Source organism: Budorcas taxicolor, chromosome 9 (assembly GCF_023091745.1).
Source record: "Budorcas taxicolor isolate Tak-1 chromosome 9, Takin1.1, whole genome shotgun sequence".
Lineage (NCBI taxonomy): Eukaryota > Metazoa > Chordata > Mammalia > Artiodactyla > Bovidae > Budorcas > Budorcas taxicolor.
Genome location: NC_068918.1, coordinates 87,713,601 through 87,738,075, shown reverse-complemented (window position 1 = coordinate 87,738,075; position 24,475 = coordinate 87,713,601). Strand labels below are relative to the sequence as shown.

The 24,475-nt window shown below is 43.8% G+C and overlaps 1 protein-coding gene across 1 annotated transcript in view; it reads right to left on the bottom strand.

Moving 5' to 3' along the window:
- SLC22A3 (solute carrier family 22 member 3) overlaps positions 1–24,475 on the bottom strand; it is a 99,997-nt gene that overhangs the window by 45,722 nt on the left and 29,800 nt on the right. Inside the window, exons 2-5 of the mRNA XM_052645663.1 lie at positions 14,034–14,137; positions 11,642–11,796; positions 9,851–10,019; positions 8,883–9,000 (exon numbers count right to left, since the gene is read on the bottom strand). Coding sequence (XP_052501623.1) covers positions 8,883–9,000; positions 9,851–10,019; positions 11,642–11,796; positions 14,034–14,137 — 546 coding nt within the window. The remainder of the gene's footprint in view (positions 1–8,882; positions 9,001–9,850; positions 10,020–11,641; positions 11,797–14,033; positions 14,138–24,475) is intronic.

Below are 24,475 nucleotides of genomic sequence, written 5' to 3'. Positions count from 1 at the left end.
CTTGGTTCAGGCCATTTCCACCAACATTCCCTAAGTTCTTTTCCTGGGAAGGACATAAGGACATATTCACTCTTTAAAGCATCCTTTATTCAGCCACGTTAAGAAACATACATCCCCTATTTGGAGAAGGAAGGCTTGCTCTCAATCAGGTCCTCTTTTTGTACATGAAATTATACTTCCTTCCCTCCAACAGCACCAGATTCAAAGAAAAATGAAGACAGCAGAGGTCCATATTATTTGTTCTAAACCAAGAAATATAGCCATCTCCAGATTGCATGGGCTTTGTCTCTTCTGTATCTGTACCCACATGAAGAAGCATTGCTATGCCAACACAATCTGGATGTTCTTCATCCAGCTGCCTGTTTTTGTTGATGTTGTTGTTCAGTCGCTAAGTTGTGTCCAACTCTTTGTGACCCCAAGGACTGCAGCATGCCAGACTCCTCTGTCCTCCACTATCTTCCAGAGTGTGCTCAAACTCATGTTCTTTGAGTCAGTGATACCATCCAACCATCTCAGTCTTTTGCCTTCAGTCTTTCCCAGCGTCAGGGTCTTTTCCACTGAGTTGGCTCTTCCCATCAGGTAGCCAAAGTAAAAAGTAAAAATATCCATCTGGATATTACTTTTTATTTTCTCCAGGGAAGGGAAGATTTAGCCCTTAAAAACCTAGCACCTGATACCTTTTATACCACCTACCTGAAGGGGACCTCTAGGGATTGAAACAAATAGATCCCACTGTGTTTTCTCCCTTAGGATTTAGCACAATATTCTCATGGTTATCTGCATCAAAGAAGCATGTCTGTGCACACCAACAATCTGTGTGCACCCACAATCAACCGAGCCCTGGAGAATTTGAATGATTTCACACAGCCTGCACTGCTCTTCTTAGGATTAGTTCTTGAAGAAAGGCAGTTTCCTGGTGGGTTGAAGAACCAGCGGCTGTCATGGTAACAGCAGCTCTGGATGAAGAGTAACGCCCAGAAATTCCTGCCAGGGAGTGGGCATGCAGGGTTCTGGAAGCTGTGCCCATCACGGCCTCCACAGCAAGGAACACTTTCACAAAGAGCTAAGATTTTCTCATTTATTCCCAGTAGGGAAGCACAGTAATTTGGATTGCAGAGACTGATTTTGCCAAAAACATAGGGGTGGGCCAAATGGCACAGGAACAAAACACTTGAAAAAGCTGCCATCTTCCTCTCTCACACACAGACAGAATGTGAAGATTTCAAAGACGGTATTAGAGGACCACTCTCCTGGCAAGTGTTCAAAAAAGCAGGAACAGACGCACACTCACTCTCTATTCGATCAGAGAGAGAAAGACCCAGAATGAAAGTAATTGAATTAGGCATTTTCACAATTCTCACAAAAAAAGAGCAAGCAATATGAACAGAATAAAAGAAGCCTGTGCGGCTTATTCATTTCATCTTGTATTTTAATTAATTTTGTTTGTGATGCCACCAGGGCCTGGGCTACGCCAGGAAAAGGCAAATGCTTCTCTGTGTTACCACAGGGCTGCTGGGGCTGGAAGACAAGGACTATCGTTTCCCAGGGCAAGGATCAGCTTTTGAGAAGGAAAAAGGGAGGGGTCCCTGGTTCCCAGATTACATAACTAATGAATGAGGAGCTGACGTGACTCTGTCGTGATGTAAAGCCTGGAACTCTCCATCTAGTGTTGTGATCTGCATCATTTTGCCTGGAGAGTTTGCTGAAATTTCAGCTTTAGGGAGAGTGGACCAGGTGAACGGAAGTGCTCTGGTTCTGTGTCTGGATCTAGAACGTTCCTCCAGGTGGAGAGGCCAGTGGCTGGAGGGGGACACTTGGGTCTCTGGCACGGCTGTCCCGTGTGGGACCCACCTGGAGAACAGGTGCTCAGCCACTGCTGTCTCTAGAAAGGGCAGGGGGGGCCAGTGATCAGGAGGGCTGGCGTCTGACTCCCAGACAATGGATGGATGAGTAAAGACACAAGCAGCGATCCTACTTTCAAAAGAAAGTAAACGGGGATCAGGGTCTCAGTGGAACAAGCTACAGTTCAAGTCCAGATGGAGAACTAGAGAAGAAACCGGGGACTGAGTTGTATACGTGAAATATGTACTGCGTTCTGCATGTCAACCAGTAAGGTGTGTGCGCAGGTGTTTTTTTGAAGGAATATCACTTCATGTCGGACCTTCAAATCAAGGCTGGAAAAATTAGTTTTTTAAAAGGAAACTAGATTCAAGTTAATGTATGGCAAAACCAATACAGTATTGTAAAGTAAAATAAAGTAAAAGAAAAATAAATAAATAAAAGGAAACTAGGGATTGAGGAAGAAAGCGAAAGCCCGTAGGCACCTGGCGGAAGGTGGGTGCCCCGCAGCTTGCATCTGACACCGGGAAATCCTAGGTCCCATTCTCTAGACAGGCCAGGCATCCCGTGTCTTCTTGTAGGCATCAGGGTCCATGGTGGGCTGGGAGAGACGGTGAAGCCAGAAACTGAAGACCTTTGGCATCCACCTCTGGGCACAGCTGGGAAGGCCAGCCTAGTAACAGGGTGAGCAACTCACCCTGTTTGCTTGAGACTGTCTCTGAGTTTAGCTTTGAAACTTCAGTTTCCTATAGATCTCCCGATCCTAGACACTCAAGGATAATTGAGCACCCTACTGGTTACCATCTGCGTCCGTTAGTTGTCCTGGCTCCTGCAGATCTCAGTACTTGTTAGAAAGATGTCCTCAGACACTGGGACTGACTGATGTCACTGTCTGTACATATATATTGATATATATTTGTATTTTTGTCTGGGTATCTTCCCAAGTGGCACAGTGGTAAAGAATCTGCCTGCTAATGCAGGAGATGCAAGAGACGTAGGCTTGACTCCTGGCTCGAGAAGATCCCCTGGAGAGGGAAATGGCAACCCACTCCAGTATTCTTGCCTGGGAAATTGCATGGACAGAGGAGCCTGGTGGGCTACAGTCCATAGGGGCTGCACACAGTTGGACACGACTGAACAACTGAGTACACACATGTATTGATATTGATATGACTCTGATGCTGAGTGCTTTTCTCTCCCAGTTCTGATGTACATTATACTTCTCAAGCCTTCAGAGCAAGAAGCATACAGCCTGGTTGTTTCACGAGGGCCTCTGGTGGGTGAGTGTCAGGGAAGGGAGAGGCCTGTCTCCTAGGATTCCTCACACAAAACACTGCTCTCCAGGAAGGTGCCCTGAAAATCTGCCTTGCGCGCTCCAGGGTGGAAATCTCATTCATCAAAGGATATGTGACTTGGATTTCTCGTTCGATTAAAGCCATGTGATGCTCTGGAACATTCTCCCTAGAGATCTGTACCAATTAATGAGAGTCCTCAGACCTGGAAGATTTTTAGGTCCGGTTTCCTTTAGTGGAAGAAATTTACTGATTCATCACTCAGCTTGGGAAAGGAACTCACTCTGGACTCAACAGTCCTTCAGTGCTGCTTTATTGCTTTTTAAGAATTGCAACAAACATTTTCCCCATGTTATGTAATATCTTATTTTCAAAACATTAAAGACATGGGAAAGAATTAGAACAATCCATTAAAATATACACCATTTATAGAACTCAGGCTATTTTCAAAGGTATGTTTAAGTAAGGGCATGGTTAAATTAATTCTCAGCGTCAAAGGTGCATTTTAACTTTGGTATATGAAGTGTTTTGACATTTTTTATGCATTCAAGAATATTCTAAAGTAATGCTAACATGGTAATATCATATTACAGTAATCACTTTTTTCTCTTTCTTATTTTTTAAGCTATGGAAGTGTAACACATTTACAGGAGACTTAGAAAATACTGAACAAGGTTACAGAACAAAGTTACCTATAGTTCCACTATATATGACTACAGTAATCATTTTAATGTGTCATGTCAAGGATGACGGCTTTGCTGGTAGAATGGAACCATTTATTCTGTATGAAATCAAAGAGCTCACATGGGCTTCATGACAGCTGGAATCATGGTGTGATTCCGCTTTTGGAAAAACCAAAATTACGTTTATAAAAACCCCCTTTTGAAAGGAAATGTCAGAAACAGACATTCCCAAAGCTGGAAAGTCCCTCTCTGCAGCAATATTGATGCTGCTGTGATGGTTCATTAAAATGTAGGCAATATGGCAGCTATTAAGTGTTGGAACTCTCTCTCGTAACCAAGGTAATTGAAAAACTAGCCTGACACTTTTTAATTAGGTTTTAATAAATTCCATTTTGGAAATATATTAGAGTGGGATTGTTTATACTGATGATGGTCTTTTGGGGTCAGAAAGCTCAAGTATCAGTTCTTAAAGTTACCCAAACATGTCACCATGGGAACTGCCCATGAGTGTGTTTCCGCATGGATGAGCATCAATGTAACATCTGATACTTACATTTCAACAAGCTGTGATTAGCTATGAGCAATGAACTATATAGGCACAGCATAAAAATAAGGACATTACAATCAAGCCTTACAGGTTTTTGAGTCAATAGAAGCATGACAATATTGCCAACAAATGTTGACATATTCAGTTCTGTAGTATTAGCTCTTTGTTAACTAGAGTTGTAACCTACTATTTTCCATGAGCATAGCCCACTAAGAAACAAGAGGAGGAGGAGGTAGGAAGAGAGGGATCTTTAGGAATAGGATTTTTTTTTTTTATCCTTAAAAAAAAAAATGAAACCAAAACTGCTGCCAGAGTTACTACTGATGTCATTGTATAATCCAGGTCAGTAGGTGACAATGGCTATTTCATCAGGGTGTCTATTGACTATTGATAGATGATGCTGTGTAACAAGTATCATGATATAAAACGATAAGCATTCATAGAGCTCACTCATCTGTGGGCTTGCTGCCTGGGAGATTGCTGACCCCGGTTTGGGGAGACTTTGCTAGAGCAGCTTTCCGCCAAATGTCCCTTAGTCTTCTGCAGGCTCAGAAGGAGAGCCTGGAATGTTCTTCTCACAGTGATGGCTGAAGCCCAGAGACAAAGCCCAAGCACACAAGCACGTTTCCTGACTCTACCGCATCACATCTGGTCACCTATCATTGACCAAAGCAATCTGAACGACCAATCCCCAAAATCGAAGGGCAGGCTGTACACCCCACCCATCTGAGACCAAAGCAGGTTACATTGCTGTGACCACCATCGGTGGAACCAGGAAGTACTTTCATTCACCGGAAATGAGGGGGAAGATGTTACTATGTCAAACAGCAATCTAATCTACTACAATCCAGTGTCATCTAGACAGCCAAAAATATATTGGATCACCAAACTCCACTCTGGCGGTTGAACCAGAACTGTTATGATCAGCTACATTAGTTAGCTTTGACGGCAGAAACAAACACCCTCAAATCTCTGTAGCATACTGAGACACACTTGGCCGACAACAGTTTTTACTGAGGAAACAATGATTTCTTGGCCACATTCCATATCTCGGCCCTAGGTCAGCTGTTCCACCTTGAGGCTCTTCTCATTCTGGACCCACGCTGAAGGAACAGCTCCAGTTTGGGATGTACTGGTCTTGCAGCAGATGGAAAGAGCAAGAGAGAGGTCAGAAACTCATGATGCCTTTACAGCTTCTGCTCTGAACTGGTCCCCTACGACTTCTGCTTCTCAGGCCCCAAATAGACCAGGTGTCAATGATGAATAGGCTAGGGTTGGGAGGTGGCTGAAGCTCTTGCGATGACAGGAAGGTACAGCTGCTAGCTTTGCATCCCAGATAATTCTTTCTAATTCATTCTAGCTTCACTGCAACCTAGAATGTCTACCCCTAGGATGAGGTGGGAATTGGACAGGTCTTGGGGGCCTGGCGTGCTGCGATTCATGGGGTTGCAAAGAGTCGGACACGACTGAGCGATTGAACTGAACTGAACTGGAGGATAGGGTCATTTACACGGTAATAACTTCTTCCAAAAGTCAGGATTTACTGAAGAAGAGAGGTTCTGTGAAAAGTGGGCATGTGTGCCTTGATGGTATTATACCCATGGAGCAGGGATAGCAGCTAAAGCAATGAAATGTTTCTGAAGGTGTGAAGTGATTATGTGAACATAAAGTTTCGAGGTGACCCTAACATTGACATGGACAGCAATCATCTGAGTCACCAAAATGGAATAACTGACAGCATTCTCCCCAACTCAGAAAATATAATGGGATCCTGCTTTGATGCTGGTGTTGGAGTTCAAATCAAATGTCTGCACTATTATCCAGTATTCTTGAGTAATGAAAGAGACATTTTGCATATTATCACGCTTTGTGGAAACATTAAGATCTCTGAAAGTAGAAAAAAAAAAAAGATGGTTTGGCCTATAACTTGACTGAATTCAGCTATAGTAAGGTATTTAAAACTAAAATGTAAAATTCCTTTTCTTTTTAAAGATAATACTTTGCCTTCTGGCTTATGTTGTAAAATTTTTAATGGTTGGAGATGGACAGGATCAGTTTGAAGACATTTGTTTAAAAAATTGAAGCCCCCTTTGACAAGCAGGTGATTACAGCCATGAGACTGGAGCTTACAAGACAAGCTTGGAAAATCTCATGATGCTAACAAGCAAGAAAGCGTTCAGAAACTACTAAAGGTGAGGCAGACAGACTCAGGAACCAAGGAGGATGGACCTTATCTGTCCAAAGACAGGGACGATTTGAGCATCAATAAGGATAATAACAAAAACAGAAGACCGAACATACACAGTATGTATAAATCCAGGAGGTCATAAGCAGGCTTAAAAACTCATAATCCACAATGTATTGGTTACTTTTTGAGAATGTAGGCAACCAATTCAGCAACATGAAAAGAACAAGGGACTTCCCTGGTGGTCCAGCAGTTAAGAATCTGCCTTCCAAGCCAGGGGACTTAGGTTCAGTCTCTGGTCTGTAAACTAAGATCTCAAACCCTAGCATTCTCCACCCCCAAAGCTTCTAGAAAAACAAAAGTGAACCTACAGATTAAAAAGACCGAAGAGGCTTATCAACCAACATGATCAGTAACTAGGATCCTAAGCCTACATTGGTAGCCAGGATGCTGGAGTACATTCCCCAGAGAAACTGAAGTTTAATTCAAATCTGACTTTTCAATGGAAATCATCTAACTGCAAAAACTAGAGTTCCAGTGTCCTGGAAGTCACCAAACCCACAGTTCATGATCTTTCACAATCAAACCCATGTAGCGCGTTTTAGGTATCTCCCTGCTGAAATGATCGCTATCCTGCTCGTGAACTCAAAGCGAGTCCGTGAGCATTGGGCTGGACACTCATAGGACATGGATCAGCAGCTGTTCTTGTGAGCCTTCCCTGGGCCTCTTGAAAAGACTCATGATAACACGTGATGTGACTGGTTAATGTGGCATCCTTTCACACGCCATGAGGACATATTATTTTTCTGTACTCTTAAAACCTTGCTTTAGACCTTACACTCTGGGCCGGCATGCACAATTCCTTCATTGTACTCATTGCATGAGTAGCAAAAATACTCATTTGGCCCCTAAAACTGAGCACAAAGTACCGTACATTTGATCCAGCTGTGGAGCCCGACAGCTTGCGTGACCACTACAAGCTGAGAGGCAGTGGGATGGCTTCCCCCTAAAAGCACAGCTGAAATGTGCTCAAACAATAACAAGGATCGACTGGTCTTCATGGTCAACAGACATGCTTTCTCTTTACCATTTATTTTATGATCTGGAAACCTCAAGGTGAGTGTCTCAGGTGGCTCAGTGGTAGAGAACCCACCTGCCCATGCAGGAGACACAGGTGGACCCCTGGGTCAGGAAGATGCCCTGGAGAAGGAAATGGCAACCACTCCAGTATTATTGCTTGGAAAATCCCACGGACAGAGGAGCCTGGTGGGTTACAGTCTGTAAGGTCTCAAAGAGTCTGACATGGCTGAGCAGCTAAACCACAAACCTCAAGGTATTGGGTTGGCCAGCGAGTTCACTGGGGTTTGTCTGTAAGGTGAACTTTTTGACCAATCCAGTTCATCATGAATCTGCTTCCAACAGTGACAACTGGTCCGTTAAAACCTTTGCAAACACAGAGCCCACTGCTTGCCACTTAACGTAAGCGTGAAAGAAGGCAGAAATCCAAATATACCTGACCAGGCAGGCTCTAGGGAGCTACAAAGCTAAGGAGCTGACAATGAAACCCACAAAACCCACTTTTATCAGAACTTTTCTAACTAGACAAACTGGATGCTACAAAAGAAAACAATGTTAGCAATATTAATATTAAAAATTCTTCTTAAATATTCTCTTATAGGAATCCCTCTGTTATTCTGCACCCACTTAGTCTTTGCAGCTAAAGCAAAATCCTTTTTTTTAGATGTGACTCTCATTATTCAGGCACTACTTCAAATATATCTATCTATCTATGTATCAACAGCATATTGAGGATCTTCCAAGAATGAGCTTTTAATACATCACCTCACTTTTCTCTCAGTGCGGTGATACAGAGGAACCCAAAACATCTCTGCTGAGGGAAGGAAGGATGGAAGGATGGACAGAAAGATGGGAGGGAGGGGAGATTGCCTAGCGTGTGCAGTCTAAAGGCTGGAACATTACATCTTTGGCCAAGCTCTGCTTGACATAGCTAATATTTGCAAGACTAAATTTACAAACAAAACTTTAGATTAAAATGGAAGGTTGAGGAAAGCTGTATAGTTTGTGCAATTAAGGTGGATGCATGGTTAATCACTATGAGATCTAGTAATTCGGTATAACTATTAAAATACGGACTAAATGACTAATTCACTTCAGCTATAACACTATGATTACTCTCAATTTCTTCTATCATTCCTCCCAAGGTTTTTATTTTTTAAGTCAAGCTATCAATGATTAGTCAAATGTTTGATAATATGTGCATGAGAAATTAATTCACACACTTTAACAATACTTGTTACAGTAATATGTAACATTACCTCTGAGTAATTTGGCGAGAGGTATTTCCCATTGCATTTGGCAATGCTCCTCAGAATTTTTAAGGCTTTATCTCCTTTCTTCCGAGTAATCAGCCAGCGGGGAGATTCAGGAACAACCCTAATGAGAAGAAGTCTTTTTTGAGTTATGCTTGTGAATTTCAAAAGTTTATGACTTGAGTTTCATTCAAAATGGATCTTACAATTAGATACATATTTAGAAGATTCTGAGAGCTTAGAATTAGCTCTCTGAAATGTAGATTACCTTTGCAAGCTTATAGTGGAAGGGAAAAAATGCTTACTTGACAACTGAATCATTGCTCATGACAAAATAAATCAATATTACACTGCTCTTGCAAGAAAGCTATATTAGAATACACGTCCTCAATTACATAGAAGAAAAGAACTGGGATTTAATGAGCATTTAGGAAAAGGTTAAGACCCTAATTTATGTAAACTGATTTGCTCATATAGTAAAATTAAATTAGAGGAATAATTAAAATATGTTCACTCTAACAAGAATCAAATGCCTACACCTATAATTTTCTGATAATTTAATTTTCTGAGGCTGTTAACATTTTCTCATTCCCCTGAGAATTCCTGAGTAACACTAATTTGTTTAGTAAACTATACAGAGAAGCAATCTTGTTCACTGCATTTAAATTGCATGTTGAAATACTGGCAGGTACAGTCTGTTGCCTTGTAGTTTTCCTAAAAATGTTACAAAATAATAAAATATAATTAATACTCTACTTTAAAATGTGTTTCAGAATTTTATAATTTAATAATAAAAATTAGTCAAAAATCAATCAATAAATAACCTCTGAAAATTCTCTAGAAATTCTCAAAGCCCATTTCTGGAGATGTTAGACATCTCCATAATTGCCTTCATGTCCATGTTTGTTTAGAAGCACACATTCTAAGTGTCTTTTGAGTAAGAATAAATTCGATAATGACCAAAATCAAATTACCAGTAATAAAGGAGGAACAGAAAGTTGGGCAGTGTGATGGCTAGCTGGATCCCCTGCCAATTGGGGATAAAGTAGGCAATTCCAGGAAGAATTATGATTCCAAGGGTGAAGAACATTTGAATCACTATTCCCACAATCCTTCTTTGCTTTGAACCTACTATTTCAGTCACTGAAGGAAAATAAACACAGAGGTTAAGGAAGCTCAATATCAGTTCTAAAACAAAGAAACAAAGACTTTACACCTGTTACATCCATCCATCAGTATCACCAGGATACTGTGCAGTGTTTACTGCGCTCCCAAGCCCTCTGGTTAAACCCAGAGCATGCTCAGTCACGCAGTCATGTCTGACTCTTTGCACCCCCATGGACAGTAGCCCACCAGGCTCCTCAGTGCACGGGATTTCCCAGGCAAGAGTACTGAAGTGGGTTGCCATGTCCTTCTCCAGGGGATCGTCCCAGTCCAGAGAATTTTGAACCCGCGTCTCCTGCAGCTCCTGCTTTGCACGTGGAATCTATTGGTTTCTATCTGCCCCTAATCCCATTCTGATCATCCTGGGGTTACATCCTGCCCTTACTGCTGTCCTAAGAGCACAACTAGGAAAGCTCACCAAGACTGAGGCTTCCTTAAAAACACTTCATAGCAGTTACCCCTCCTATGCCAGGCATCAACCAGTAGGGCCCCACGAAAAAGATCTGAAAGATCCCCAAAGTGGGCACCCCAAGGAGGGATTGTCCAGCAGTAACAGAAGACAGTGGAAGCCCACAGGTCTGGAGCGATAATCCAAGAAAAGGCTTCGCGTTTCCCTGGTCACTAGTCCACTGTGACTCTGAGAAAGTGCCCATCCCAGACACGACTGGAAAGAGAACAGCCAGGACCTTCTCCAGTAACAGGAGCAAAGAACAAAGAGTTTTTCTTCCCTTTACAGTCAGAAGCCCATCTTTCTGGGTATAGAAGACAGCAAAGGTTTACAAAAGAGGCTCTCATGTTCAGGTCGTATCTCCTGGGTGGTAAAAAGTGCTCCAGTTGTGTGGAAGGAATAGAATCAAAGGAATAATGTTTGAGAGCACAGCAATGTTAGCTCACACTGTGTCATAGAAATATATGGAAAATGCTTTTAAAATGTTTCAAGGAACTACTGAAATAATCTCTGAGAAAGCAAAGCAAGGGCTTCCCTTGTGGTCCAGAGGTTAAGAATCTGCCTGCCAATACAGGGGACACTGGTTCAATCCCTGATCTGGAAAGATCCCCCATGCCATGGATCAACTAAGTCCAGATGCCACAACTTCTGAGCCTGCACCCTGCAACCCACGAGCTGTAACTACTGAGTCCACGTGTTGCAACTTCTGAAGCCCAAGCTCCCTGGAGCCCACGCTCTGCAACAAGAGAAGCACCATGAACAGAAGATATGCGCCGCAACTCAAGAGCGGCCCGTGCGCAGCAATGCAAACCCAGTGCAGCCAAAAATAAATGATAGAAAAAGAAAAGAAAGCAAAGCAAGCAAGCTGTGACAACAGTATGACCAGAAAGTGCCAGAAAGTGGTTCACCCCAGCTTTTTGTGACATTTCATATTAGGTTTTCAAATATATACATAATATATACCAAATACAATGGTGGGAATTTTAATTTCTAAAGACTCAGCGGCTTGTCTCTCACCCTCCTATGTTGCAGCAGTAACCACTGTGGTAGGATTGAAGCATCCCCAGACTTGCTGGGGGAAGGCTGAGCAGTGGCACTTCTCACCCCCAAACCCTGATTCTCAAACAGACCAGGAGACGAAGCCAGGTCTTACCGATCACGTAGCAGGTCATCCATGTCCCCTTTCCAAACACGCCTTGTAGGAAGCGGAAGATCACAAACACAGGGAAATTGGGAGCAAACGCCACCACGACACCAGTGACGCCAACACCGAAACAGGATAGCAAGTAAATGACTATTCGGCCGTACCTTTTTGAGAATCAGAGAGGAAGAGATTACCTTAAACGTTTTTTTCTGACACGATGAGAAGACTGTCATTGTAAGTGATGTTAAAGGAACTTCAAGTGCAGAACTTTTGTCCCCTAGAAGTTCCTGATCACCATGTCAAGGATTACGGAAAGTGCTACGTTTTGCTTTATAGCGAAACCAGGGCAAATAAAAACCTACGCCTCTGAAATGACATGATGAAATTTAAAGCACAGAATGCATCCTTTGGGACTGCAGTTTCCAAAAGAGAAGCTTCTCCGTCTCTCCGTGTCCTCATCCACAACGCATTCTCCCATTCGATCTCCCTGGTGGCAGCTGGGACGCTTCCTAGCATTTCTGTGGGTGGAGTCAGAGAGAGGCACAGAAAGAAGCGGAAATGGTCATGACGGCCAAGAGGCCTGGCCTTCCATCTTGGCTCAACCATAAGCCAGTCATGCAACTTGGGGTGAATTTCTGGAGAAATTTCCATCAAATTCACACAGTTTCTTGCTTCACAGTGGAGATAAAAGTGGTCTCGGTTTACCTAGGGTTTTAAATTCACTCTCTGCCTTTCCTACTGTCCTCTCAAAGATATGTTGTTGTTTAATTGCTAAGTTGTGTGTGACTCTTTTGTGACCCTGCAGACGGTAGCCCGCCAGGCTCCTCTGTCCAGGGATTTCCCAGGCAAGAACACTGCAGGTCAGAAAGGGAGGCAGGGAAAAGGAAGCTAGAGTCCTGCTTTCAAACATCCAGGTATCTGCCGTTAGTGTATGCACTGGCTTTTCATTTAAGCACCATTTTCAAACCTTGGATTAGAAATGCCCTGGATATAGAATAATATTTCCATAAATATAAGAGGTACCTAGGATGGGCCAGGAATTTGGATGTCTGCTTGCTCAGTCACTAAGTCATGTCTGACTCTTTGAAACTCCATGGACTATAGCCCACCAGGCTCCTCTGTCCATGGGATTTACCAAGCAAGAATACTGGAGTGGGTTGCCTCCTCCAGGGGATCTTGAACAGGGATCAAACCTGCATCTCTTGCATTGGCAGGCAGATTCTGGATCACTGAGCCACCTGGGAAGCCCGTTACAGATAGGTGACCTACTCCATTGCTTCTTGCCTTTCCTTCAAGACTATGAGATTGAAGGAGTTGAAAGACGGTCAGCCCTTGGGCAGGGCAAAGGAATATGCGAGACTCTGTCTTCCTCCCCGGAGCACCAGGTCATCTCTGAGGTCAGGTGCCCAGCCCCTCCTGGAATGCAAGTAGGAAAAGCCCACCTCCCCCCAGTAGCTGATTTACTGTAGTTTGAAGATACCTTTACTGACTGTAAAAGAGAAACACGCAGAAGCAAAACCTAATGTTTAAATTAGAAAGAGAAACAACAAAATGAAAGAAATACACATTGAAATCCTATAATGCAAACTCAATGGCAGCCACCTAGGAGAGAGAGTGATGTGGGGGATGGGAGAGGATTAAGGAAGGGAAGATGAATCGAAAAGGCTGGAAGCAGAAAGTAGGAAAGGCACAGATAAGAGAGGGGGAACAGCACCAGGCCCAGAGGATTAGGGAGACATCTCATGTTGAGGAGGGCTGGGGGACAGCTCGAGAAAAAGAAGAGGAAAGAGCAGAATCCAAAGGTTCCACCCATTTTGAAGTCCTGGTCTGCTCAAACAATGACCAACTGCCTACAGGATTTGGGGCGTTTTGTTGGACTTCACTAATTAATTGATGTTGGCAGCTCTGTAAGAGACCCTCCTGGGCTGGGGTGACCATTTTGGCTTCTTTCTGTCCCTTTCTCCTTCTGATTCTACCTACAGACATGCTAGCAAGTGTCAGACAGTAAGCCACATAAGGCCAAGGGCCAGAGCTTTCCTGTCTCTCTCCTAAGCACCACAAGCATTTTCATAGTTAGAATTGAGATAAATGAGTAGTTACACAGGAATACAATAACCAACAATAATGTCTGAAACATTTTGAACAGAGAATGACTGTCTTGAATAAGTGTGTCTGCCATTAACTGGCTTATACTGATGGATGTTCAATAAGAGATAAAATTCTTTTCATGGTTTTTGGAAAACTCTTTTTGCAAAGTTTTCAACTGGAAGACTGTTCAGCATCATGAGTGGGGGCATGAAGACTCTTTTCCAAACGTAGAAAGCATTAACACGAAACATCTCCCTCTGCGCAGGTATACATCATCTTCTAGACGTGAAGTGGCTGTCTTACCCACGCCTACCTGTCCGCTGCATAGCCCAAGGTGAACGCCCCGGCCAGGAAGCCCAGGTTCAGGATGGCTTGTGTGAGATCCAGCATCCAAGCATTGACACACACGAGGTCAAACTGGGAAGACAAAGAAAACCCGTTAGAGACCCGTGGCAATGCTCCTCCTCAAGACACCTGATCTGTATCCTTAAACATTTTTGCTCGCATGCTCCTTAAATAAAAACTCTTAAGTGTATCACATAGGTGCTTTTACAGTGATATGTGTCTTCTTTATCAGTTTCACTATCTGCCATCGATTTAATTTTCAGTACACTATAAATGCTGACATTTTAAAACCATTCTCCCAACTGTACTCAGTAGAGTACTGTAGCCATGTGACACCTACCATCATCCAGCGAAAACAAGTTCTGCAAGAGTCTAAAATTTGACCCCAATCTTTTCCCTCTTTGAATTCTTAGTTTCATTCACACATGGATATATCCTAACATTTTATATGGAAAATCTTGTATTATGTATAGAAATTGGCATTTAATTAACTTTTGTCCTGAGACAATGTTTCTAAATATTAGAATCTTTTCTGATTGGGTTACATTCTAGTTACTTTTAGAACATGATATAAACACGTAAGATAAGATGAATCTTGAAAAACAAGTACTATTAGGAGTAAGATTTTGTTGGAAATGCACGTCCCCGTTTCTAGAATAAGGTTAAGAAAGCTCGGGGTTTTCCAGCTAGCTCATGTAATCTGTGGTTGAAGGTTGTTTATTACTAGACTGAGTTAGGGCTCAACATCAATTCTATTCCTGATTTTTCATTTTTACAAATGTATATGCCAAGAAAACTTATCTGTATAAATAAATTAATGGGAAGGGAGAGAGTTTTGTTACAGGATTGTTACCCGGTTCTTATTGCTTCTTTTTCAATGCCAAGATTCACAGAACAATCCATCAATAAAATCATTTCTAACTTTGCTGTTAACCAATACGCCATCTAAGACTCCCACAGTCTTGCTGTCAGAAAAGAAATGGAAACCACCAGGCCTATAAAAAGGTGTTCAATCAAATCATTCAGGCCATTTGCTTTCTTTCCTAGTTACTTCCTTACCAGTATTCCAAATTGTCCCACTGGTTCCCCACAGGTTTTAAAACCCCAGGTTAGTACATCATAGTAAGATGGGAGAGAGGCAGGAGTCCTTTCACAAAGGGGAAGGACATTAAGAAAAGATCTTTATCCTCATCGACTGCATAGCCTCAGACATCCATTTTGGACATGTGTGAGCTGAGGCTCTGAAAGCTGATTCCTTTTGAAGACTCCAGAACCCCCACCACATGACCATCTCTGCACACCTGGGGCAAATGGCATGCTTGCCCCAACATGAAGAGCACTGCTCTAGACTGCAGTGTGACACGAAAATTAATGTTATTGGGATAAGAATTGTGAGTGGTCTTATAGATACATATTCATAAGCAAACTGCGATATTTATTTATAGAACCTGAATTCTTGTCTTGGTCCCACAGCTAATGTATGACCTGTTGACTAATAAAGCTGAAAAGAAGAAACTGGAAGCTGAGAGTTGTAGCTTGCACCCCTCCAACATCTGAAATACCAGACAATGCATAGAAGATGTTCAATATGTTGTCCAGGTGGCATCATAGTGCTTTAGAAGCTAAGTTATCATAACACTTTAACCACTTAAACTAATTAAGTTGGCTGGAAAGAAAAGAAGCTGGAAAAAAGAAGACTCAGGGCAGTAGTAGCTGGCCCACTTCATAGAGCCACTGAAAAGATTTATGGAGACTAAAGAAGTAAGATTCTCATGTCTGACTCTTTGCGACCCCATGGATTATAGCCCGCCAGGCTCCTCTGTCCCTGGAATTCTCCAGGCAAGAATATCGGAGTGGAGTGCCATTCCCTTTTCCAGGGGATCTTCCCAACCCAGGGATTGAACCTGGGTCTCCTGCATTGCAGGTGGATTCTTTACCATCTGAGCCACCAGGGAAGCCCCCAAAGAAGTAAGAAAATACACATATATGCATAGTAGTTGTAACTTAAAAGGGATTTATCATTAATATAGGTGCTGGTTTTTCAAGGCACAACAATTTCATTTTAAGTAAACTTGCAGGTGATTATTCATCTGAAATAGTTTCTCATTGGAATTAAGCACGTAAAGAATGCAACTAGAATTAAAGTATGTAAAATCTCAGAAATCAAACAGCAGATTTAACTGCCAGAGAAAACATTCTGACTCAGAAAATATGCTGATATCAGCCAATGTCAAATATAAACTCCTGAACAGTAGAAGCTGCTTCCTCCAGCTGAGCTTCAGACTCCTGGATTAGCCGTATATATAGGAATGTTTCTCCAGTATGACCCAGCGAGGCCCAGCAAGAGTAAGCCTTTTAATGAACATATTTAGCTCCTTTTGAATTGTGTGAATTAAGATGCCCCTAAATACTTTTTAAATACACAAAAAACATTCTTTAATATAAAATTGATGACATTTTTAACTCCCCCATAAGAGGAGCTACCAAAAAAAGAGTTTTTTCCATATTTCCTACGACAATAAAATTAATTTAAATGTTTAAGTGGTTAATGTGCTATGATAACTTAATTTCTAAAGCACTATGATACCATCTGGATCACATATGGAGCATCTTCTATGCTCTGCTCTGTATTACAGATGTTCAGTTCAGTTCAGTCGCTCAGTTGTGTCCGACTCTGCGACCCCAAGGACTGGAGCATGCCAGGCTTCCCCGTCCATCACCAACTCCCAGACCTGCTCAGACTCGTGTCCATGGAGTTGGTGATCCGACCATCTCATCCTCTGTTGCTGCTGCTGCTGCTGCTAAGTCGCTTCAGTTGTGTCCGACTCTGTGCGACCCCATCGGCAGCCCACCAGGCTCCCTCATCCCCGGGATTCTCCAGGCAAGAACACTGGAGTGGGTTGCCATTTCCTTCTCCAATGCGTGAAAGTGAAAAGCGAAAGTGAAGTCGCTCAGTCGCGTCCGACCCCATGGACTGCAGCCTTCCCTGTTGGGGGAGTGCAAACTACCATTCTCAGAATCCTGGGCCAGCAGGGCCCGGTTAGGTTCTGCCAGTAGGGGGCGCTGGTGCAGGATGAGCAGGAGGAGGGAGGCGGTGGCGGCAGCACTGCCTCCGACTGCAGCAAGGACCACCAGCAGTACTAGACCCCCTGGAGGAGGGCATGCAACCCACTGCAGCATTCTTGCCTGGAGACTCCCATGGGCAAAGGAGCCTGGTGGGCTACAGCCCATGGGGTCGCAAAGAGTCAGACACAGCTGAGTGACTGCACGCCCAGCGCTTCTAATCACTCCCTGGCTCCATGGGGGTGAAGCGAAAGGACCCCCAGGCTCTGAGATGCTGTGGAGCAGGGCAGGGGGTCTGCAGGAACTGTCCCCTCCTTGCTTTTCTGGCTTTTCCAAAACAGCTAAAATTTACATCTTTTTTTTTCTTCAACCCCTTCCTGCTTTATATACCTGCTTTCTTTCTTTCTTTCTTTCTTTTTTTATGACTGAGAGCCTGCTATCTTTCAAAAGCATGTGTGTGTGTGTAATAATTGCTTGGTCATGGCCAACTCTTTGCGACCCCACGGACCGCAGACCACCAGGCTTCTCTGTCCATGAGATTTTCCAGACAAGGATACTGGAGTGGGTTGCCATTTCCTTCTCCAGGGCATCTTTCCACCCAGGGATCGAACCCGGGTCTCCTGCACTGCAGGCAGATTCTTTAACAACTGAGGTACAAGGGAAACCCTTCAACAGCATAAAGTAAATTAATTTAAACAAATTACATACCTGGAAAGAAATGCCTGTGTGTGAGAGCGCACGTGTACACACACACACACACACACACACACAGGTTTTCAGCGCAGGGAACAGACACTGCAGTCACAAGACTGAAGGGCTTGGTTTTGACTCTTGTTCACGCAGTTGGGAGGCAGACTCCTGTCTCCTGGGGCGGGTGCATCATAATTAGTTATGAGCTCGCTGTCTGCTGCCCAAACAGCTCTGGGTCTGAGACGTTTTTGTGCCTAAAGAGAGGTTGGCAGGCACTGAAGCCAATGAATGTTATAGGCTAAGGACCTTTTCCTGAAAAAAAGGTACTAAAATTTTGTTGTAGTTTCCAGAGAGACCTAAAACCCATCTCTTGTCAGAACTAACTGAATCAAAGACACAAACATTTATGGCTGTCCTAAGGCAGTCTACCAAGAACAAGTGAAGCATCTCCTTTTTTATAACTGTACACATTTTAAATTATTTTTAAATGCTCATAAATCCATTGTACCCATCCTGTTAATTTTCCTTTAAAATAACTTTTATTTAAATTTCAACTCATCTCTACACAAGGAAAATTACTCCCCTTGGCACGAGCAGAAAGCCAATCAGATAAGGATTCAAGCAACTGTTTATGAAATTCTGGAAGGATCTCATCATTTCATTTGCAGAAAGCACAACTCTAGCCTAATTAGATCATTTCAAAGGGCTTCCAACCAAGTGCTTTTCTTAGCTTTTCCTAGATGTTAAAATCCAAACAGACATTATGTCAACTTCAGTTGTAATGATAAAATGCTGAATCAGGTCATTGTCAGATATACGCTCAAGTTTTGATGTCTAAATTATCCTTAGAACCAGGGCAACAGAATATCTTCAATACACAAAGATCAAAGGGAGAAAGTAAGGTGAAAATAATGCAAGGATGCAAAAGGCAGGAGTTCGGGAGGAGGGGGCTTGCCTGCTCCTGAAGCCACAGGGAGTGACCCCTGCCTTATTCCTAGTGTGAGAGGAGCACTCCCCTCCATTCTCCACCAAGCAAGTATTTCAAAGTCTCAACATTAGTTTCAAAGACTCACTCCCTGGGGAAGAAACTGAAACATTTGGGTGGCGAGGACCTGGACTTGTCCGCAGCACGTCATGCTTTCTTCTGCCCAATGTCTGGCAACCAGATAAGGCTGAGATTCAGACATTAGAAAAGTCTGTGTTGAGGACCTTCCACGTAGGTGAAAAATTCGCTGCATCGCCTAGAGCAGGATGAACAGGACGGAGAGCTGGACTTTTCCCTAGATGTGCTGAACAAATTCTTACACAAGAGAGTCTAAGTTGAGAGGACATCACAGTATTTGACTCCAGCCACGCCCATGAAACACAGTATTCTTTCTCCGTATTGTTGTGGGAGAAAGAGAAGTCGCTGGAATTGAATAAGCTCCGAGTGCCTCTGCTTTGATTTTCTTAGGATGTGTTGTAAATCGAGCCATTCCTCATCAGCTCTCAGTTAGAAATCAACAGCCAACAAACTCTTCATCAGTGTTATCAACATCATGTACACCCTGGGTTTGCCCACCAGGTGTGGGGTGCCTCTGGCTACATTTAGCACCAGCCAATCACACATTGATCCCATGGATGGATTCCATTTCTGATCAACAAGCTGCCATCACAGAGCCTATCAACGGTTAAAAATACTGTAATCATAGGGACTTCCCTGGTGATCCTGTGGCTAAGACGCCACACTCCCAGTGTAGAAGTCCTGGGTTTGACCCCTGGTTGGGGAACTAGATCCCACATGCTGCAAATAAGAGCTTGCACGTGGCAACTAAAAAGATCCTGCATGCTGCAACAAAGACCAAGGATTCCATATGATGCAACTAAGACCTGGAGCCGCCAAACAAATAAATATTTTTAAAACACTGCAATCACAAAGAAAATCATTTGGGTTGGATCTCCACGAGGGGGAAGCATGTCATTATTAGTCCTAGTTTTAACGAAAATTTATTTAAATGATTTGATAGCATTATTTGGGTATTATTAGGGTATACCAAAATTTTCCTGCTTTTCTGATCTGTGTGAGCCATCATGATGAGCTGCAGGTATGGAAACTGATCATAAGTATTTAAAGCTTCCAGTGGTGTGTTGGCATCCCACAGATGAGGCCAGGAGGAATACCAGCTCAGGCTTCATTTCTGCCTCCATGGGGAGCTTATTACCTGGCTCAGAGCTGTTGTTTAGTCGCTAAGTTATGTTCGACTCTTTTGAGAGCCCATGGACTGTAGCCCACCAGGCTCCTCTGTCCATGGGATTTCCCAGCAAGAATACTAGAGTGGGTTGCCATTACCTTCTCCAGGGGATCTTCCCAACCCAGGGATCAAACCCGGGTCTCCTGAATTGGCAGGAAGATTCTTTACCACTGAGCCACCAGGAGCCAGGGTAGCTTATGGGAAGCGAACACAGGGCAATTGAGATTTAAACTGAATGGGACCAACTAAATGCAAGAGGGCCTCAGTGAAAGACATGACTGGTGGGAATCCAGAGCAGTCAGATTCATGGAGAAAGTGGGACATAAACAAAGCCTTCAATAATGAGCTGCATCTAGAAGGGAAACAAAGGGGAAAGAAGGGTGTTTGAGCAGGGCGATGGGCAACCTAGGCACAGGGACCGAAGCACACGTGCCAATGAGGTCCATATCTGCCTGCAGGAGAGAGGGTGGCAGGCTCAGACTTAAAGCTGAATGACCACCTGTGTCTATGCCCCCAGTGGGGCAGGGAGCAATGGGACAGAGTTTCTTACTCAGAAAACCAGAGGCATCAAGAGCGCTCATAACAAAGGAGGAGAAAGATCTAAAGGATAGAGGAAGAGTCTGGAAGGTTGCAAATGGAAAGGCCCAGAGTGGAGGCCCTAACCCCAGAACAGAACAAGATTCCAGGGAGAGGAGAGCAAGACCCGGAGACAAGAAACCCAAGAGTCTGCAACAGTCACCTAGAACAGGCGATGACTGGTGTAAAGTGGCACCGCCGTGTGATGCAAGGTTTACAGAGTGTCACTTGTCCTACAGCCACTCTCCAAGGTCAATAATAGTCACACTTTCATATTTATAGAAGCTTCCCCAGTAACTCAGCTGGTAAAGAACTCGCCTACAGTGCAGGAGACCCTGGTTCAATTCCTGGGTCAGGAAGATCCCCCGGAGAAGGGAAAGGCTACCCACTCCAGTATCCTGGCCTAGAGAATTCCATGGACTGTGTAGTCCATGGGGTCACAAAGAGTCAGACATGACTGAGCAACGTTCATTTTCACATATAGTCAAGCAAACAAACTTGGAAATAGCATGGAGAGATGGCCTTTAAATGCACAGCTTTCTGTCCGAGCTTGCGAAACTGGAAGAAAGGAGAAAGCTAAATTTACTCGGATAATAGTCATGCCTCATTATTTATTAAGACCTTCATGACTCACCTCCAAACCTTAGACGTTCAACCTGTTTTATTTCTTTGTAGCGAAGACAAGCAATTACTCATCTGAAAATGTTTACGATTTCTCTAAAGAACTGAGACTATCTGAGGACAAGACAAAGCTGACTGGCTCTGAATCTGTACAGACTCAAGAACAGATGCGCCACGGCTCTGGAGTCAGCCCAGGAGTCCTGATCGAACCCCTCCTAACTTTGTTTCCCTTGGCAATTCTCTTAATGTCTTTTTAAAAAATATAAATTGATTTATTTTTGTTTTTGGCTGTGCCGGGTCTCTGCTGCTGCATGGCTTTCCTCCAGTCATAGGGACCAGGGGCCGCTCTCGAGCTGAGGCACGCGGGCTTCTCCCTGTAGCGGCTTCTTTTGTTGTGGAGCACCGGCTCTAGGGCTCGCGGGCCTCAGAAGTGGCTGCGCGTGAGCTCAGAGTTGTGGCTCCGGGGGTCCAGAGCACTGGCTCAGTAGTTGCCGTGCGTGGGCTTAGTTACTCTGTGGTATGTGGGATCTTCCTGGATCCAGGATCAAACCTGTGGCTCCTGCATTGGCAGGTGGATTCTCCACCACCGAGCCACCAGGAAAACCCTTCTTAACGTCTTTAACCTCTCTGGGTCCCTGTCTATAAAATGAGCGTGAGAACTGGACTGATGCTGTCACTATCAGATAATATATCTAAAGTACTCAGTATAACGCTCGAGACATTAAATACCCAATAAATGTTCCCGACTACCTTATGGTTAGTGATCTAACGACAATGATGTTGTTGTTCAGTTTACTAAGTCGTGCCCAACTCTTTGTGATCCCATCGACTGCAGCACACCAGGCTTCCCTATCCTTCACTATCTCTTGGAGTTTGCTTAAATTCATGTTCATAGAGTCAGTGATGCCATCAAACCATTTCATCCTCTGTCGTCCCCTTCTCTTCCTGCCCTCAGTCTTTCCCAGCATCAGAGTCTTTTCCAATGAGTCAATTCTTTGCATCAGGTGGCCAAAGTATTGGAGGTTCAGCTTCAGCATCATTCCTTCCAATGAACACCCAGGACTGATCTCCTTTAGGATGGACTGGCTGGATCTCCTTGCAGTCCAAGGGACTCTCAAGAGTCTTCTCCAACACCACAGTTCAAAAGCATCAATTCTTCAGTGCTCAGCTTTCTTTATGGTCCAACTCTTACATCCATACGTGACCACTGGAAAAACCATAGCTTTGACTAGAAGGACCTTTGTTGGCAAAGTGATGACTCTGCTTTTTATTATGCTGTCTAGGTTTGTCATAGCTTTTCTTCCAAGGAACAAGTGTCTTTTAATTTTGTGATGATGATAATAAATACTATAATGAATGGTTTTAAAATGTAGTTTTCAACACTGACTGCTTGTTAAAATGACTGGGAATAAGTGAAAACAAGCCTAAGCTCTGCTCCAGACCAATTAAATCAGAATCCAGTCTAACAAGCAAGTGAGTTTGAAAACCCTGGGTAGCCATAGAAGTTATAAGTACACAAGTTACATGCCTGCTGAGGGGTAGTTAATTTTCACATACTATGCTGGGTTGGCTAATATCCCACAGCCTTCACCCAGGTGATGTCAATCTGGAACCTCAGAAGATGACTTTATTTGGAAATAGGGTCTTCCGTTCAGTTAGTTCTGTTCAGTCGCTCAGTCGTGTCTGACTCTTTGCAGCCCCATGAATCGCAAAGCATGCCAGGCCTCCCTGTCCATCACCAACTCCCAGAGTTTACTCAAACTCAACATCCATTGAGTCGGTGATGCCATCCAACCATCTCATCCTCTGTCATCCCCTTCTGCTCCTGTCCCCAATCCCTCCCAGCATCAGAGTCTTTCCCAATGAGTCAACTCTTCCCATAAGCAGGTGTAATTAGTTAAGATGAGGTCATACTGGCTCAGGGTGGGCTCTAATGTAATGACTGGTGTCCTTATAAGAAGAGGAGTCAGAGACCCAGACATGCACATTGCAGTGAGGGGCCACACCTTGGGAAGACATAAGGAGAGACTGGAATGATGCGTTGACGAGCTAAAGACCACCAAGAATGGCCAGTGTATTTTTTTGTAGGGTTGTCATGACAAAGTATGGCTTTAAGCAACAGAAATATATTATCTTACATTTTGGAGGCCAGACATCTGAGAGTAAGGTATCAACAGAGTTAGTTTCTTCTGAGGCCTCTCTTCGCTTGAAGACAGGCATCTTCTCACTCTGTCTTTACATGGCCTTCCCCTCTGTGTGTCTGTGTACTGATCTCCATCTGACAAGGTCATCAGTCATCTGAATCAGGGCCCACTGAAATGACTTCATTTCAATTTAATTTCCCCTTCTGTTATTGCTGTTTAGTCACTAAGTCATGTCCAGCTCTTCTGGGACCCCATGGACTATAGCCCACCAGGCTCCTCGGCCCATGGGGTTTTCCAGGCAAGAATACTGGAGTGGGTTGCCATTCCCCTCTCCAGGGGATCTTCCAGATGCAGGGATCGAACCCGCAGCTCTTGCATCTCCTGCATCAGCAGGTGGGTTCTTTACCCCTAGTGCCACCTGGGAAGCCCTTGAAGACTGCAGACCTGTTGACACCAGAAGGCTGATGCTCACGACTCTGGAAATACCAGCTTGTGAGCTCTCCATCAGTCAATCAGAAGAAGGTCCGAGAGCGGGGCATGCACACTGTGACCCCCTTCCTCACCTTGCCTTTAAAGACCCTTCTCTGAAAGCCATCAGGAGACTTGGATCTTTTGAACATGAGCTGCAGTAGACATCATTCTTTCCTTCACCACAACCCTGTGCGAATAGACTGGCTTTATTGTTGCTTCAAGTTTGGTTTGGTAACAGGGTAACTTTTAACTATTAGTGTCTGAGATACTATGCTCATCTAAATTTCCTACAACAGTGTTCATTTAAAGTGGCACACAATATCTGACTCATATTTGTGCCAGTATTCTCTGTCCTGGAGAATATTGAAGTGGGTTACCATTCCCTTCATGGACAGGTGGAAATAGAGGTAAAGAACCCACCTGCCGATGCAGGAGATGCAAGAGATGCTGGTTTGATCCCTGCATCTGGAAGATCTCCTGGAGAAGGGAATGGCAACCCACTCCAGTATGTACTAGGAGCTTCCCTGTTGGCTCAGAGGTTAAAGCGTCTGCCTCCAATGCGGGAGACCTGGGTTCAATCCCTGGGTTGGGAAGATCCCCTGGAGAAGGAAATG